The following is a 20,051-nucleotide window of genomic DNA, read 5'->3' as shown; positions in this document are numbered from 1 at the left end:
CACATTTTTAGAAGACTGAGCAGGAAAACATGTCAGTTTTTATTTTATTGTGTATTAAGTTTACAAAGTTAAGATTAAAGGTTTCAACTTGAAACTACAACTCTCTCAGGAATGTGGAAAGCTTTGCTGATGAATTGATTTCACATACTCAGAAATTTAAGTAATTTCCAAATAGGTCATTACAGTGAAAAATCCAATTTGCTTTTTCTGTAACAAACAAAAATAATTTCTATGAGCTTGACATAGGGAAGAACGTTTCCTCAACAGCTCATATTACATTGTTCACGTCAAATGTTCTTGCATTTAATGGGCTGCATCTAAACCAGCTTGTCTGCACTTCCAAGATGACCAATCATCCCATTCATCAGGATTCTGAAAATCTCTGTCACAAGTAAGCAAGGAGAAAAGAACATTTCCTCAGCAAGCTGTCCGAGACCAAGAGTTTGTTTCAGAGTTTGCACCTAGAACAGGCCTCAGCACCCTCTGTTTAAATATAAGACATTTTGTTTGACCTTGTCTCTGCTAATATACTGAAGTAGGAAACTTCACATTGCTTCGCTGCAAAAGAGAAAAAGAAAAAGAAAGGATATAGAAAGGCCAGGGAGAGACACTGCTCATCTATCTGCCCGTGCATGGGGAGGCTCTCAGATATGATGAAGTTGAGAAATCAAAAATTCATTGGCAACAGGTCAGTATCCAAAAAAGGAAACAAAAATAGAGGATGAGTCAATCAATCTTAAGACAGACGCCTAAGACAGTTAGGGTATAGATGACTCTCTCTTCCTTCACTGCAACGCATAAGGAACATACTTTCACACACCTCAAGTTATCTATGATGACTACCATCCACAAAGGCATACCACAACTAAGATTGTTTTCATGCTGCAAACAGCAGTCAAGGAAATCTTGTTATGAACATTTCTATTCCCTAGTGAAGTCTGAAGCCTGTATTTTATTTTTATTTTTTAACCAGTAGAGATTTGCCCCACTCTAGAGTATTAATAACTCTAGCATGCTATCTTTTCCTGCCACGACCTTTTCCTTAGTCCTTACTCAAAGTTTCTGATCAGGAACTCCCAGTCTTCAATATTTCACCACTACTCGTTACCCATTACTATTAATACATTTTTATTAATACATCACTCAAGTCCATTTTGTGATTCTATGCCGTTCCAGCAATTAATGTTTCAAAACTGGACTTTGCTACCTGTAAACAAATATTTAAACATTAAGACATATCCTCTACCCTAATTCACATGGAATAACTTCTATGAATTGAAAAACTACCTATTTCGTACAGATGAGATTACAATCAAGGCAATAAAACACTCAAAAAGGCCAAGAATATATCAGCTAATACTCCTTTAAAAGCTTCTGTGATCAATAAAAAAACCAAATACATCACTGTAAATGTATATAAAACTAAATGGTTCACCTTTTTACATAAAACTTCATTGTAATAAAATTAGCTATGGATGCAAAATTACTTGCTTTTCAGCACTGAATGATTTCTTCATATTAAAAATAAATAAAAAAAAAAAGACAAGACATATCAATTTTCCTTTTGGAAAGGAAAAAGGCTAGACATGTAGAACAGGGGCACCCTCCTCATTAAATGTTATATTTTTGGTAAGCAGCTAGAAAGTTAATGAAGACTCTGAGTAATCACCAACTTCAAAAAGTTCCATGAACCTATTCCAGGAGTTCATAAAATAGTGCATTTTGCAGCATAGCCCATGGGTTATGATAATATGCCATCCACAGGTCATGTTCATGCCTGCTTTTTCCCCAGCACAACTGACTGAAATAAAGGTGTTCAACTAATCCACTGCACTTATTAAAGGGGCCTTTTTTTCCACTAACATCGTCAATCTTCTCTTATAACCATGTCTGAAATATTTCCAAAATTCCATGTTCAATGGCTTTCCATCCCATCCTGTAATAAACAAAAACCCTTCAATGATACTTTTATATTCTTACACCTTATCAGGAATTTTTTTAAAAGTCCTTGTAGGATACATTCTTAAAATAAGATTCAGGTTTACTTTAGTTGCCTTATACTAGGCATCTTGCCCAAACTAGTCACATAGGCTTCCTTTGTAGTCAGAGGACAGAAGCATTTATCCTGTTATCTTTGGAGAGGGTAGGACTACTGCTCTTGGAGAAAAACTTACTGCAACTTCTACCTTCTATTGAAAAGTTAGGTCACCATTCATTTTAACAATATGGCAGGATCAGTTAAACAAAATTGTTTTGAAGACTACATAAAACAATCTAGGATTCAATTATTTGAATTCTAAATTTAGAACTGTTAAGATTATCACAAAAATAATCTGACATAAAAATTTAGGTGTGATTCTAAAAAGACAAAACCAAAAGAAAAAAAACAAAACCAAAAACAAACCTACAAGTAGCTTAACATATACTAACCTAGCTATTGTTTGAGTGTGAGTAATCATTGTTCCATGTAGCTCCACTAATTACATGGAATCAGTGCTACAAAATCCTACTACATCTTTTGGAAAGAAAAAAAAAACAAATCCCACAGGAATTCTTGATTAGTGCTTGGACTTTTCAAAATGCTCTTCCAACAGTTTCTGCTGTGACTTCAGTTACTTCAAAGTATATTTAAGTCCATTTTGCTTTTCATCTTAAGAGAAAAAACACAAATGAGAACCTGAAAAGACACAACACTAAATTAAGAAAAGTGTTTTCATCACTGAAGTCTTTTAATTACAAACTGTGTGCTACAGTAATTACATCAATGAGCAAGCTGTTGAAGAGTTTCCACGAGGAACAATATTTGATGGAGATGATATTCAGAAGCCTTCTTCTTAATTAAATTCTTATTCTGGCAGGAAACCCAATAGAGGAGCAGCCAACTTATGACCTTCAGGGGCTACCCGGTGGAGAACCCCTAAGTCTGGCACTAACTCGATATTATTGCTCCTAATGCCCTTGAATTGAGCTATCAGCACAGGTGGAAAACTCCTAAGAGTCATGAAGAAGCTCCAGGTAACCTGGGAGTCAGAAGAGAAGGGTGATTAGCATGGAAATTGGTACAAGCTATTTCCCTCTGCTGCGACCAAGATTCATCAGCGCTAGTGGAACTCCAGGAGGACATCGCTTTGGCAGGCTAACAAGCACATGGTGAGTTAGCACAGGCAATGTTTGCTTGGCACTGTGTCAGCCACTCAGGCAGCAGGAGCGAGAGATGGAATATAAGGAGCTGCAGGTTACAGGTCAAGAACTATGAGGCCACTTTTCAGCACAGAAAACTGGTAAATTTACTGTGGGGTGCAGATCAGAGGGATACTTCACATTTAGCTTACCAAGTTTTCCATTCTGATGTACATGCTGAACTCACAGGCATCATATAATATCCAAGGGAAAAAGTGCTTTTAGTAAAAGAAAAGACTCTATTATCTGACAACCAGGAAATCTGGTCTTACTTTCTTCCTTTCAGTCCACTCTGCATTTTCATGCTCTTCACACCCGTATTCTGTCCCAGATGGAAGTTCAGGATCACTTTTCTTAAAATTCAAGGAAGATACTCAAGCGATCTCATAGCACAGAACTGCAACAACATCCAGTCATCATGAACAAAAAATTTCAGTCTCATTCCTCACAGTGACTCCAAGAATTAGTGTGCTAATCTACTTGAATTAAATGTCCTTTTCTGAACCTCTTCTCTGTTCCTGTCCCAGAATAACTGAGCCTGCCATTAGACGAGCTGAGGAGCCTCCTGGGAAGGTTCCTCTTTTGTCCTTGGCCCGCAGAGCGATGGGATGAGCAGCCCAGCACAGTGAGCAGAAGGCCAGTGTGGCTGCCAGGCTCCAAAGCTCAAGTTCTGCTGCTGGGTACACTTATTTTGGGGAGGCCAAACTGTCACATCACAGGATTTATTCTCCCACTTTTCTGTTTAAACCACTCATTTGCTTTACAAAACGAGAAAAGGCTTTTCACATACGCTTTGCAGCTTAAAGAATTCGCTCTTTTGTTCTGAAACAAATAACATAATTTTTTTCCTTATTGCATTAGTTTGTTACATCAGCTTACAGTGTGCTTTGAAGATGTCCTCAGTTCATTCTCTCTTGAAGAAACAGTTTAATGAGTTTTGGAGTACAGAGTTTGCAAACTGTTTGTGCTGGTAGCTGCCTCTGGGGAAAAGCCAGAACACTCGCTGCCTGGCAGAAACAGCTCTCTCCATAGGTTTGCAGCGGCTTGCTCAGTCAACTTACTTTCTGTATTTTTTGCCCAAGCACCTCTGAGTTTTATAGAATTACATCATCATTCTGGAGTTTCACAATAATAAAAAAAAGTCCAATAAAGAGCTTTAAAGCCACTTCCTTTGCTGCAGTTTCTAATCTTGTTTAGAATAATAGAGAGCTAATTTCAAGAAACCACATCTTGTGCTGCGCCCTTGACTTGCTTAATGTCAATACTCTTCAGTTTTTCAGTGTCGTGCATTTCTGAGTTAGGAGTGGGAAAGCGCACAAATAAACCAACCCAGAGACATCGCTGACATTTTAGAAAGTGAGTCAAGCAAGAGATTAAGATTTCAATTTATAACACTTCTGTGTTTTTATTATAAAATCATAAATAAATCTAGCAAGGCAGGGAATGTAAATATTTTTGCAGTTGTTTACACTAGGGAAGAGGAAAGGAATTTAACATGCAATTAACCACTTAGGTGACTCTAGATACGTACCATATGGTCTCTAAATTACTTAAATTAAAGAAAAATATTTCATTTTCATTTATAAACTATTAATGCATTTCAGCTGCTTATAGCAAAATATTTTAAAACTATTTACTCTTCACCCTCTTCTCTCTTTCCCACAAAGTGGCAGGGGAAGAAGAACATGGGACGTAACAAAGAATACTGACATCAAAAAGCTGCACATATGATCTGCATTGCTCCACTGTCCTTAAAACTCAGATTAAAAGACACAGGCTCTATATTGTGTCCTTCAACTGACCCTATTTGGACAAGTTGAGAGACAGTATTACTTGTAAACATTATAACTAGTCTTTAAAGTAAAACATAAAAAATATGCAACAGACAATTTACAAACGAGTCCTTCATGTTTTAACGTGTAACTCTACAAACATATACACACATATGCAGCACATACACACATCATTCTATTACCAATTAATTATTCCTATTACTGCCTAAGCTTTAAAGATCCATAAGCCCAAGATAACTAGAATCAGATCATAATGGTTTCCTTTAGGTACAGATTTTTACTCTACCAGCTAACCTAATTTTAAGTATTAACTTATTATTTTAAAACAAACATGATGCATGCTGCTTTAGATAAGCTCTTACAAAAATTTACACATATCTCAAGCAACATTGTAATTGCAAAATATTTTGCCAATACAATCGAATCATGTAAGTTATCTGTACTTATACTGGAAGATGAAATGGCTACTCTTTTACAGTAATGCTCATTTACTATATTTTGCCAGAGCCATTCCAGACCAGGAGGCGATGTGGCCCCCAGTAAAAAGGAGTCTGACATCCCTGATATAGGAGATCATGATTCTCTAATCCTGAGTCTGCCACACACAGCAGTATGAACTTGTATAAACTACTTCTTTTTCCCCTCCAAGTCTAATTGCTACCTCCTGTTAAGTGAGGGTGATAACACTTCCTCTCTCTTGTTCTTTTCTGTTTTGACTGCAAGGTTTCATAGAAAGGACAATCTCCCACTACATTTGAAGAGCATTTCATTTCAGGTCCTCTATCCTGTGTTTATGGCAATGATATATTCAGTTATATCTATCACTATCAAATATAGCTCCAGCACTGCAATCCTGGGGAAAAAAAAAGAGGACATCTGATCTGTGAGAACACAATTATATAAAACTAAACAAAGCAATCAAAGCAAATATATATAACTAAAGCACATATAGCAATTTCAAAACGTTACCAGGAGATGTATGCAACTACTTCCAGCACTGTTCCTTAAAACGCCCTGTCGCTGAAGTATGTTTGAGTTTCATGGGGCTAACACTTGCAAAAAGAATTTCCTTAAAAGTGCTTCATATCTCATGATATCTGCAAACACTCTGCTGCTGTAGATAGTTGCCCAGTGAATAGTGTCATATTACCACTGGAAAACAAATCTTCACAGTATTTGCTATCAGCATTTTCTTTATCGTAAAATGAACTCAGCTCCAGAACGACAGAAACCTAAACAAACCTTGAAGGGTGACTTTAAGAGCTTTTGAAAGTCCCAGCATCTACTTTAATGCTGACCTCAGCAGGGCACCAATCTTTTTGAAATGGCTTTTAGCTATTAATTATTTATAGAACTATCACTTCCCCAGAGTTCACTGTGCACTCCTTTATTAATCTTTTCCTCAGACGCAGGCTCTTCAACTTGATTTTATAGCATACTTTTAAGAAGGCTCAGATGAAAACTAATCCAGGGATTTGCACTTTGTGTAAACAACTTTGGTTTCCAACATGGCAAGGTAAAAAATTACTTTGAAGGGGTTACACAAACTTCAAGAGGTTGAGTAATGACATATGACTTCATCTCTCTTCAAAACACTCCAAAAAGTGGAGTATGAATAACATCAGTGCCTCTTCAAGTAACTGAAGAGAGAGAAAAAGTGGAAAAGCAATCTTCTATGAAGGCTCTATGCCTTTACTATGACATTTATGTCTGTGATCTACAAAAGTGGTTTCTTAAAACTCTCAATAAGGTAGATCCTAGACCCATAGGGTGTCCGCTTTTCTTTTCAACAAATGAAGGAAAAAATTAACAAGAGTTTAAAAGATTAGGTACTAACCATAATCACATTTGCGAGGCCGCACCAACACTGAATAAGGCAGGACAATCACCTCTTTTGATGTCTGCTCATGCTGGGTTTCATGCACCCCAGGATGGGGTTTGCCTTCTTGGCTACCAGGGCACACGCTGCTGACTCCTGTTGAGCTGCTGTCGACCAGCACCCCAGATCCCCTCCTGCAGGGCTGCTCTCCAGCCACTTCTCTACCAATTTATACTTGTGCCCAACATTACTCCATCCCAGGTGCAGAATCCAGCATTTCAGTTTGTTAAGTTTCATCCCACTAGTTACAGCCCAATGCTCCAATCTATCCAGATTCCTCTGCAAGGCCTCCTGTCCCTCAAGAGCATCAATAGCACATACCAGTTTGGCATCATCAGCAAACTTAGTAATGGTGCACCTACATAGTTGATAAATATATTGAACAGAACTGGTCCTAGAATTAAAACCTGAGAAACACCCCTAGTGACCCGTCGCCAGCCAGATGTAGCCACATTCACTGCAGACCTTTGAGCTGAGTTCTTCAGCCAGTTCTTCACCCAGCACACCGTGAACCTGCTCACCGCACAGCTGGACAACTTGTCCAGAAGGATGCTGTGAGGGATAGTACCAAAAGCTTTACTAAAATCCAGAAAAATGACATCTACCACCATCCCCTCATCTACTGGGCAGGTGACCTTATCATAGAAGGATATCAAGTTAGTTAAACAGGACTTTCTCTTTGTGAACCCATGTTGACTGTACCTGATTATGGCATTATTCTTCAAGTGTCTTTCAGCAGCACCCAGTATTATCTTCCCTGTATTTTTTTTTCAGGAACTGAGGTTAGACTAACAGGTATTTAGTTCTCTGGGTCTTCTCTTTCACTGGAATAACCTTGGCCAGCTTCCAGTCAGCAGGGACCTCTACCAAAGGTCTTGGCAGTCTGGAGATAGTAGAGAGGGGATCCCGCCATAACATCCACTAGCTCCTTCAGAACTGTGGGATGAATCCCATCAGGGGCCATGGACTTGTGAACAATCAGCTGGTCCCCTACAATTTCAGTGTCCACAAACAGGAAGTCATTGTTCCCACAGTTGTGGTCCTCTGACTCAGGGTACCGAGCAGCCCAAGGTCTATCAGTATTATTAAAGACTGAAGGAAAAACACATTGAATGCCTCTGCTTTTTCTTCATCCCTGTTAGATGACCATCTTCAACAAGTACAGGTCCAATGTTTTCTTTAGACCTCCTCTTGCTATTAACATAATTTAAAAAGCCCTTCTTGTTATCTGTAACAGCACTGGCCAGTTTCAACTCTAATTGAACTCTGGCCTTTCGTGTTTTCTCCCTGCACAAATGAACCACAGCCACTACTTAGTCTTCCTTACCAATAATTTCAAGATTTATGTTAACCACTTGAGCAAAGTTTTCAGAATTCAAAACCACTTTTACCTTCAGAGGTTAAAGGTTATCACTTATTTATTTTAAAACAGCTGACTCATCACTTGCCCAGTCTGATTATTTATTCTTTTTATATGGTGTTACTGACATTCACATGAAATGTTATATATGACTGGAATTACAACTAGACATTAGTAGTCACTCCATAGACTTAACAAGAAATCCTAAGACATCAGATGCCACAATGACACAGATGGCAGACTCAATAACAAGATGTTTCACTCAAACTGCCAGCCAGCCCTCAGCAGACTGAGTAATAGGCCTGTTAAAAATGATACTCCTTTCTTCACTGCGGCACTACTACTGACGGCGTTTGTGATCAGTACAAAACTGCGATACAGAACTTCAGGAACCACAGACTCCATTTGTGGCCTCTGGCTTTACCTAACGCAACTACACATGGGGTCAGGACACCTTCAAACTCCCAAGAAAAGGCTCTTAAGCAGGAAAAAGATGCATACAGGTGTTCTTTTGCTCTCACATGTTCTTCAACAAACTAAAATAGGGGCTTAGGCACATGGTGACAATGTTTGATGCAGAAACTATTTTCTCTCTGCAGAGAAACTAGTTCTCCACCTAGTGACACCAACTCTTCTTCAGCTGACCAGCCTCCCAGATGCCTTTACATGTGCCCTGTTAATGGAATCCTTGTGTCCTCAGCAGCCATAGCAAGCCACATCCTCCTGTAGTGCCTGACAGTCTCCCTGAACAAGCGCTCCAAATGTTAGGGTGCATCTCATCCACTGACTTCCTTTGTCAGGAACACGACAGACACAATCCCAGCAAGTTAAGACAAGGACTTAGGTGGAGCCTTCCATGGTCAGGATCTCTGTCTGGGCAGAGTCCACCCAGCTGCAGGAAGAAGAAAGACTAATAACCACGTTGGTGATACACCGTTTTTCATACACTTCTTCCCTCTAGGGTATCTATAACAATACATGCCTTGTTTTCTGTTGGCAAACTTGGCTGGCTAACGTATTTGGTTTCACAGGTGTTTTGGTCTCCCCAGTCACTAGCAGCCATAGGCCATTAAGAAGTTCTAATGCTGCCAAAGAAACCTGCACTCTGGACAAAAGTATATAAGCATCATTAAACCTGTAACCTGATGTAAATTTTAGGCCACCAGTAGAGGTGGTCCTTCTGAATTTATATGTACTTTACATGCCAAAGCAAAAAGGTATATAGCAAATTATTTAGTGTTCCAAAAAATATCAAAAGGCTCCCTACATACCAACATGTTCCCTCCTATCAAATGTAATTATAGTGATGTGTGTGGGTTAATTCCAACATTACACTGTGTATTCAAGTACCACACAAGAACGTCTTCTGCTTCTGGAAGAAAAGCTTACTGGCAGGCCATGTAATTTTATAAAATGCAAAAGGAAGTATTTGGCAGCAATCTAAAAAAGAACTCTCATTCACTGTGCCATCATTCTTCAAAAACACAAGTCAAACCTGCATCTATCTTCCAGATTAGAATGAAGAAAGGTTACTATGATGGACAGCAATTAATATGTAAATTTTTTTTTTTTTTTTAAATAAGAATCAATAATTAAAACTAATTCAATATTTCACAAAGAAAATTCAGGTAAGATGATTTGGGCAGCTGGTTTTTACTGTAAATTACTTCATTGCTGGGAGCTCTTTCCTGTAGCCGCAGAAGGCTGCAATCTCCACTATCACTGCAGAGCCTGTTTACCCTGGGTCTCATTTTTTGTTACAATATTGAACCAAAATCCACAGCAGGAGATAGGAATTATTATGCTTGGCACAGGACTAACAATGGCATATCATTAAGTTTTGATGACTGTCTCAAAGGAAAGTAATTGTCAAGTCTGAACTTGGGGGACAGGCAGGAGACTAAGCAACAGATCATGGGGAGAAACTTTGATCAGGTCTCAGGTTGATCAAAGGGTCACTTGATACTTTTTGAAAAGTCTCTGGGCATCCCGGAGACAAAGGTAGAATAGACCACAGGAGATACTCTAAAAGCACACAGTGTTATCAATTGCAAGGCAGGACGTAGGAAATGGAAACTGGCTTCACAGGAGATGAGAAATAAGCTGAAGAAAAATGTGGAGCAAAAGCAGAGTACTGAATTCCCCACAGTGCACAGATTTTGACACCAAGTACATTCATGAAGAAATGGCATGAAAATGTGTGGTCACTATTATTTGGTTCATCTTGCTTTCATAGAAGAGTCAAAAGGAAGACTGATTGCTTTCTAAAGGCATTGCAAGGACTCAAGAATCCAGCCTGCACAAAATTTCTATTCATTTTCCAAACTCAGTAACAGAAATCTCCTCTGGCAACAAAGCCACTAGACACTACAAAAACAGGCAGATACATTTCCTCACCCCCCTGCCTGGCAGCCGCCAGCTTCTGGACTTGGTAATATAACAAAGAAATCCCAGTGGAATTTCATCCTCCAGGAGCCAGCAACAAACCCTATGTACTTTTGAACAGATAAGCAACAGCCAGCCAGAAATGGAGATTTGCATCGTTCAGGAAAACAAGGTCTCACGAAGTGCTGTTCTCTGTGCTCCCATCTGTGTGCAGTCTGCTCTGCTCTCCCTTTCTGCCTTGCATGTGGGACCAGCTTCTGCGACTGTGTCAACAAAGCCAATGTAAATACTGCTACATGCAGTGGCAACTGCCCCACAGCCTGTAAAACCTTTCTGAATGGCAAATACAGACTTCGACAGGGTATGCAAGTTGTCCTATTATTTGAGCTGTACTTCAGAAGACAGAAATTCATCTGCTGAAGATATATGCTGAGATTGAAGTCCAAGTATGTTCGAAGGATATTTACTAAGTTTATTTGCATGCCAAGAGCAGTAAGAGAGAATTATGGTTTCTAAGGAGGGGATAATGGATGCTTGTACAGCCCTGACAGGCAATGCTACTATGGAAAAATCACATTAATGCAGTTAAGATCTTCACTAAAGAGGAACTACTTTTACCAAACACTACTAATTTAAGATATACAAGCCTCACTTAGCAATTAATAACTGAATTTAAATATATATAGAGCAGATAAAATTAAAATAATCAAAATACTGTTTTCTCTGCTAGCCATATATACACCTAGCCAAATGACAGATGAAAATAAATGCTGTTATCTCTTACTATATTTCAGTGTCTAGTTTTGATATTAAATGAAAGGAAGGAATATACTCTCTTCACTTAAAAAGCCCCAAACTTTTACTTTCAATAAATTCATTTTTTTCATCTGGACTACAAATTAAACTGAAAACATATCTTAAGTTCAGAAGAAAGAGCAGCAAAGGACACCAAGCCAAATTACAGACATTAATTACTCTACAGAGGGCTAACGTTCTTCTGATGTAATTTCTCACTAAGCTTTACTGAAATTTAAATTCTGTTACAGTTCTTGACTAGACACACTAATTCAACGTTCAATAGACTTTCTTACAATTCAAAAGTTCACAGTACATTTTGCTGGGATAAAGCTACAGGCCAAAGCTTGCTGTCCCTCTTTGTATTGAGGCTATACTCATTATAAGATGTTACACTCTTTCGAAGGTAGCAGCTAAATAAATAATATTTCAAATGGAACAAAACACACAGGCTAACTTTCGAAGCAGAGAACTAATCTCTTCACTGAATAACTAACACCTACATAGGAACGGTGTAAAACACCAGTTATAAAAATGCTAAGAAGTCAGACATTCTACTGCAAAGACACCTTGCTTCCACTTCTCTGGTTTTGCCAGGCCAGCAGAGGCACTAACATTCCAGTGGCTATCCTAATACTCTCCTCAGAGAACAGAAGTCACACCTATGCTATGGAGAAAAGTGCATTTCCTGAGAAGCAAAAAGCAGAGGTATTGCAGGTATCTAGGTATTCTGACCAAAGTGTCAAACAGTGATTCAGGCCCTGTTCCAGCTGGGGATTCGGCTCCAGACATCCCAGGAAACCCCACGACTATCATCTATGCAAATTGTACCTTTGGATGTCACAAGAAGTACAGAACAAATGCACGATTAGTCATGATGAAGATCAAAATTACATAGTTCAGTAGAACACAAGGATTTAACACTTTCAGATACCACACGAAAGGATAAAAAGGTGACATGCCAAAGGTCACAGCAGTACAGTGAGAAAAACTCACTTCCATGTCCTATTTCAGACTGAGCGGCTCTCACAGGCTGACACTGACAGTGCACAAACACCAACATGCAGCCCAGTGTTTTGTTGCCTTTTACAAACAGTCCTTTGCAAAGCTAGAATAATCCCTCTTTCCAATGAATTTTTTTCCAATATCTTCTTTAATAAGAAAATAAAGGAAAAGTAATTAAGTTCAGCATGACAAGACTACACCTGTACAAAAGCAGGTATATTAAATTTTGATTTTTAGCTGAAAATTTCCAAAACGGATGGAGTTGCTGAAAGAAAGAAAACTCTTTAACACAAGAACACAAGCATGGGAGTGTGGGGAGCAAGCGACAGGGAGAGGTAGGGGTATTAATATGCTCTCAAAGAAAAGGTGAAGCTCTTACAGTCGGTGTGTTTTTACTCACTGTATTAGGTACATATGGCAGTCCATAAACTTTCTCCTGTGTTTCCTTCAAAATTTCTGTGGTTGACTTTTTTAAAGGATGTTTCCCATGGTAGATTTGGTCCAAGGCAGCATAAAATACCTGAAGGGATAAAATAAAATGTCTTTGGTACATGGCATTGGCATTTGACAACCAAAAAAGATAAATAGAAAAGAATGGGAGAGAGAGGACAGGGAGAGGGAAAAGTTTAAATATAAATGGTTTTGTAAATCTTCTATTTTTAGTATAACATACAAGGAGAGAAACAGATTTTTGGAGTACACCAACCACCACCATCATGACCTACCATAAATCCATGTTTAAGTCACTGAGAACACCAGTAGTATTAAATCACTTGCATTTAAAAATAAAACTAAGACCTGTCCCTAAACCCCAATTCTCCTTTTTGAAAAAAATACTTTAAACCAGATTTAATAAAGACTTAAAGTTATTTGAGTGGGCACAGCAAAATAAGCTATTCCAAGACGTGCATGCAGCCATGAGGACACATCACACCTGCAAGGGAAAGTTATGGCCCCAGCAGTGACTGTAAGGAGCTGGACATGGAGCTGCTGATGCCCCTGAGTTTCTTCTAGGGCACTGGAACTGTGTAGTACTAAGGCAGATGGTTCCTTTGTTTTAGCTCTCACAGAGTAATAAATAGCTGCAGTGTAAGCTGAGCCTGAGATCACACTGCACCAGGAGGGTGCTTAAGTTCAGAGGTAAGAGGTGGTTCACAGGCAATTTTTGAGCAGAAGTATGTGAAACATGGCAGAACAGAGATGCACGACTAAAGCACGGAGGTGTTTGGAGATCAGGAAAGCAGTACCAGTAGAAAGACTTTTCAGGCAAAGATAGCAAAGCAGAATATCTGGCACTTTAACAGCAAACGTGACATAAGCATGGACAGAAGATTGTGCCAGGGCTGAAAGTGTGCCACCACTGAAAAAAATTGCAGTATTTATTTTTTGTAATATAAAGATTTCCTATTCCGTGGAAGTGCAGGAAAGACAGAAGAGGAAGACACCCATTGCTGTGCAACACAACATATTTTTTAGAAGTTTGGTGCATCCAAATATTGAAGCCAAAGAGTTCAGGGCAGGTCACACTGTGGTGGTAGTAAATTAATGGTAGGGAGCTCCAAAAACCTTTTGTGCAACGCATGAAGCAAATAATTTGGCTAAAGATTTAGGTCCAGTCACACTCCCAGGCATACTGCAATACCATTCCAAATGATAGAAACACACTGGTTTAGGAATTATAACCATGAAAAGCAGAAAAGGCTCTTCAGAGGCATTCTCCATCCATAAAGAATGGATGATTTTTTAAGCAATCTGAAAAACACAACCCCCCAACCTCTGAAAAGATTCTTTGTTATGAAAATCAGGTACAGAAACATTTTGAACTCTTTAATTATTTATTAGAATTCCAACACTGGGAGGAGGGAGTTGGATATAACATGTACATCAAAAATGTGACTGTTACTAAAGGGCCATATTCCTTCTGTTCGAATAAGCTGTCTTCTAATGCAGAATCTTGAGAGATCCTTTGAAACAGTTTTCAAATTATAAGCATGATAACTGTTTTTTTTTTCAAGAAAAACTGAGGGCTATAAGGAGAGAGGTGAAGAAGCCATGGCTTGCAGGAGCTATTTCTGAATTTCCTGCTTGCTTCCTACATGGCTAATGCGAAAAGAGGTCAATAAGACCTACACCTGCAGCATCAGCCTTTAATGACATTGCAAGTTTTGTGTCCTAGATACTGACACTGAGCAATAGATAGAAGCACTTAACATCGGCCCATCTACAAACACAGAGTAGGCAGCAGAGGGTGACTCGATGAAGACACTGTACCAAATGGCAAACAAAGATGAGTACTTTACTTCTTAAAGACAAACAGAGGTGTTTAAAATTTTCTGTCATTATACTGATAATATGAAAAACTATGAATCTAGAGAAAAACCTATGGTAAAAATTAATATTTTTTATTATTCTCTTAGAAGAGAAAGAGGTTTGGCAATGCCTTTGCTGCTTGTTTTCATCCTCAGAGCTGGTCTCTAGAAACTTGGATCACTTTTTTAACAAAGTTTAACAAAAGCTACAGCATTTACAGTAGCAAGGGTGACTCAGAATATGATCAACACTAAGTACAATGAATAGATCTAGAAATTAACTGAATTAATAGTCCCAGAAAACTCACTTTTTCCTGTCACCCTAGGCCTTTGTGATTCTAGGAGGAGTCATTTCACACCAACTTCCATATCCTGTCTAGAAACCCAACCCAAACATCAGGAATTTCTGCATCTGATCACAAACTTTGGCATCCTGCTTTCAGCCCATGCTTGATCCTCTGTCTTCGGTCTCCCAGCTTTGTTAGGACCTGTTTGCAGTTGCTCTTCAGTGTTCTTCACAAGACAGAGCAGCCTGCCCTGCAGTGGACCTTCTAAAGTTCAATTTGGAGTCAAGCAGTTTGTGGTCAGGGAGCTGGAGCAAAAGCTCAACTGGCAGCCAAGCAGAGAGGAAACAGGAGCTGAAGGTCAGTGTTCCTCAAGAACAACGCGGTGATAGGGAAATGAGTCACTGAAACCAGCTATAAGGTTTCCCCTGATCCTGGCACACGTAAAGCGTAGGAAGAAAGCTATGAGACAGGCCACCTGGACAGCATAGTTGAAAAAAAAAAGAAAAATCCATCCCTGAAAATAAACTTGGATGAACTTTATATCCATAATCATTCTCATCTACAAACCACCGCTCCGTGTGTTTACACAGGCCTTTGAAATGGGAAAAGGAGACACATCCCAGGACCATAGGATTTTAGGTGACACTGCTGCATGCTAACATTTAATATTAAGCAGTAGATAGAAGATGGTATCTAATTTCATTAAAACACTATTACCAAAAGACCTAAAAATATAAAAAGGCTATCAAATAATTATCTTTCTACTGCTGTCTCTCTGTTTTGCACTGACATTGGTATTTATGAGTTTCAACTGATTCCTGTTCTTCCCAGCTCCTTATCTGCTAAATAGTATTAATATGTAAATAGTTATGCTTTTTCCTATTACTGACTGAAAGACTCCGGGACTTAATCTGTGAATGAAGTCAAATCCAGTTGGTGACCAGTCATGAGTGGTGTTCCCTGGGGCTCAGTAATGGAGCCTGTTCTGTTTAATCTCTTTATCAATAATCTGCATGAGGGCATTGGGTGCACCCTCAGTAAACTGGCAGATGACATCAAGTTGGTGGGAGTGTTCATCTGCTGGAGGGTAGGAAGGCCATACAGAGGGATCTGGACTGGCTGGATTGTTGGATTGAGGCCAATTGTATAAGGCTCAACAAGACCAAGAGCCGGGTCCTGCACTTGGGTCACGACAACCCCAGGCAGCGCTGCGGGCTCGGGGAAGAGTGGCTGGAAAGCTGCTGCTGGTGGATCTGGGGGTGGTGATTGACAGCTGGCTGAATATGAGCCAGCAGTGTGCCCAAGTGGCCAAAAAAGCCAACAGCATCCTGGCTTGTATCAGGAATGGTGTGGCCAGCAGGACCAGGGCAGTGATCGTCCCCCTGTACTTGGCACTGGTGAGGTCGCACCTCGAATCCTGTGTTCAGTTTTGGGCCCCACATCATAAGAAGGACATTAAAGTACTAGAGAGAGTGCAGAGGAGGCAACGAAGCTGGTGAGGGACCTGGAGCACAAGTCTGATGAGGAGCGACTGAGGGAGCTGGGGCTGTTTAGCCTGGAGAAAAGGAGGCTGAGGGGAGACCTTATCGCTGTCTACAACTGCCTGAAAGGAGGTTGTAGCATGGAGGGTCTTGGTCTCTTCTCCCAAGTAACAAGCGATAGGTCAAGACAAAATGGCCTCAAGTTGCACTAAGGGAGGTTTAGATTGAATAGTAAGAAAAAAATTCTTCACAGAAAGGGTTGTCAGGCATTGGAACAGGCTGCCCAGGGAAGTGGTGGAGTCACCATCCCTGGAGGTGTTTAAAAGACACGTAGATGAGGCTCTTAGGGACATGGTTCAGTGCCAGAGTTAGGTTATGGTTGGACTTGATCATCTTGAGGGTCTCTTCCAACCAAAATGATTCTACGATTCTGTGATTAATCTGCATGACAAAAGCCTTATGAGAAGGTGTGTGGATTCTCCCATTTTTCATCCTGAATAACTGATTGTATCAGTTGGAAGACAATCCAGAGGCATTGTAGTTATGATGAATAACCAGTATCATTCCTTATTTTCCCATGCCAACAGAATTATTTTCTGAACAGACCACAAAAGAACCTTTAGGAATTTTTCCCACTGCTAGAAAATTTGTAAGCATTTTTCTTTCTTTTAAAGGTCAAATATGTCTTACATAGCATATAGTTGTCAATATAGAATATACTCTTCGCAAAGCCTGAAGGAAAGGCATTACAGTTATCATTCACAGGTATATACATTAGGTATATACATCAGGTATATACATTAGTAGTACCTGTACACTTTGGCATGTGCAGCTTGAAATGTATGTTTTTTTCTTCAATTAATTATTATACTTTTAAATCTGCATAAGTAACAATACACACTTCTACAAAGAAAAGTGTGAACTTTATATTTGCCATGCAATCAACTTCTCTGGGACATTTTTTCTCAATTAATAAACAGAGTGGCTCTGCCAGCCAGTCTCTTTGGAAAGAGTGCACACTTCCGTGGGCATTACAATTGGAATCTCCAAAACCAGGGCGCTGAAAGCAGGAAATTAATAATATTACTCAGTGTGGCATTGTGATCATTTGGCATGAGTTGAAACTGGTTGAACTTTAGTTACACAAGAGTCATTTGAAGGCAAGCCACCAGCACCAGTCAGTCATTAGGTGCCCACAGGAATTTGAGCCTACCAGAAGTGGGTGTTCTCAGTTCTAAAACGATGGGGTCTGGAGTCACTCTGGGACAGACCCTACAGGACCCCAGGAGCTGAGGACCAGCAGCTGCACAGAGGATTGCACAGCCCAACCCAGGAGCCTGATGCAATGACTCTCCTGAAGCACACCACCTCCCTCCCACCAAGGACAACAAGGCCGTGTCACTTAATGTATCTGTGACTTAAAGTGCTCTTGGTATCCAAGCCCATTTAGCCCCCACACTGCCAATTTGGTCTTAAACCTTGACAGGATTACAGCAGATACATACTAAAAGCTGAAAGGAAATCTGTCAGATCTATATAGAGCTGGTGTGGACACAGCAGAAAAGAATGGGTGCATGTGAAAGCACTTGATGATTACTGATCTGTATATTGGCAATTTATTCTGTTGTGGACTTTATGAACAGAGGTCCAGCACTAAGCATTGTCAGCATAAATTTTACTTCAATTCAGATTTTTTTTCTGCAGAAAAATCCTATATGACTTAGTTCTTGCCCACATTCTCTCTGGATTCTCAGCTACCCCTATAAGAGAACCTTTCAGAGCCAGAGTGTGCACTTCAAAAACAGAGCTGCAGAGAGGATGCAGTTCTTTTCATGTCGCAGAGATATAGTGACAGGTAGCACCCTCCTTATTCACACCTCCTGCACAGCCAACACTGGCCACTGACTACCAGCACTGCACCAAAAGCATAATTCACAAATCCATTAAGTTTAACCAATAAAAAATATACACTGAAAACAGTGTTAGGTCTGGTTTTGATTAGTTTAACTGACATGTATACATTTACAGGCCCACACTCTGGAATTCTAATTAGTTTTAAATCATTATCAATAACTGCACAGAACAAACTGTAAATATTTAACTAAGTTTTTCTTTTAAATCAACTTCAGTTAAGCAGTGCAGCTCATGTTTGTAGACAAAGTTGCAATCATTTGAGCACTTCTCACGGTAAAGACTTGGAAAGATCTGATCTTTAAATTTCTTCCACATCTCAAAAAATAATGACTACCCTTTATTATGGTACTAGCAGATTTATCTCACCTAAAGACTAGGTCAGCTCTAAAAACTACATGCTTCTGGCTTAAGGCAAAAGAAGAAAATGAAATCACAAAAATCCTGCAGCAGAAGCTTGTAGCACACTAAATGCAGCCAAACTCTCATTGTGAAAAAACTTGGCTGGTTGCTAATGCTACTGCTCACATCTGAGAACTGCTGTTGCAGGACCAAAAAATCGTAAATACCTGTTTTAGATAGTACCCTAATTTCCTTTATTTCCTTTGAAGAAAAACAACACTGATAGTTTGCTTCTGGGAATGACTAATCGATCACATCTATGCACAGAAGATCAAGGTTTATGAATTTAATTACTGCTCCCAACACAATGAGAGAGAAGTCTTACAGCCTTATAGCCCAGCCATTAATTTTGACACAAGTAACAAGTTGCCACTTTCATACTGGAGATGCAGAAGTTAAGGAACTCAGATCATATTCTAGTAAATAAGCGAGTTGTTTTGATTTTACTAAGGTGGCCCCTATCTCTCAGTTCTACTACAATTTAATGAGGCAAAGGTAAGCAATACTTCCTGTACTGCAAGTTCACCTTAAATGATTTACGAATTTAAGAACTCAAACTACATTTGGTAATTCTGATAATCTGAATATTTTTCAAAACCTGTGGTTTTCAAGACATTTTCCTACAGATTTATACATTTAGCTCTAAGCAGACAGCAAGGGAATATGTTCACAACAACAAACATTAAAATTAATATAAGAAATAATTAATTAATTTTCGCTGATTTGCATATAGTTAGATAATGTAGTACAGACTAGTATGCAAAGAACATACCTGGAGTTGCATATCAGCTGCAGCACACACCTTCTTGGACTCACATAGTCTTGACACCATGTTTTTTGGCAGTGGCTTGAATTAAAAACAAAAAAGTCAGAATATGTTTAGAACTGTTGCATTTTTGTAAATAGTATGCCTAATACTAGAAAAGGCATATTTGAAGTGCCTTGCATTGAGGAATTAACAATAAGGAAGGAAATCTCATTTGCTAAATAAAGCATTAAATGGGCAATTAAGATATCAGCAGTAATGTATATAGCAACAAAAAAACCCTGTGTGTCAGTGTTTGTTTTTCTATAAATTGATCCTATGCTCCCTTGTATGCACGTTAAAAATATTATGAGTATCTTTAGAGATAAACAACAGATAGGGCAGTTAAAGTCCTCCCAGGTCATGCTGACAAGTCTTCATAAGCAGATATTCTAACAGATTCTCCTGTTGGTCCTTTGGTATAGCTCACTGAGATTTACGCAGACACCCACATAACTC

At 39.2% G+C, this 20,051-nt stretch overlaps 1 protein-coding gene across 1 annotated transcript in view; it reads right to left on the bottom strand.

Annotated features, from left to right (window-relative positions):
* Positions 1-20,051, bottom strand: part of MIPEP (mitochondrial intermediate peptidase) — a gene marked incomplete at its 5' end in the record, with an annotated part of 77,384 nt that overhangs the window by 12,806 nt on the left and 44,527 nt on the right. Inside the window, 2 exons of the mRNA XM_080364314.1 lie at positions 12,798-12,917; positions 19,560-19,634. Of these exons, the coding sequence (XP_080220440.1) occupies positions 12,798-12,917; positions 19,560-19,634 (195 nt within the window). The remainder of the gene's footprint in view (positions 1-12,797; positions 12,918-19,559; positions 19,635-20,051) is intronic.

The sequence above is a fragment of the Nesoenas mayeri genome (assembly GCF_963082525.1).
Source record: "Nesoenas mayeri genome assembly, chromosome: 1".
Classification (NCBI taxonomy): Eukaryota; Metazoa; Chordata; class Aves; order Columbiformes; family Columbidae; genus Nesoenas; species Nesoenas mayeri.
The sequence above is the reverse complement of the archived record's forward strand: the minus strand, read 5'-3'. Positions and strand labels throughout refer to the sequence as shown.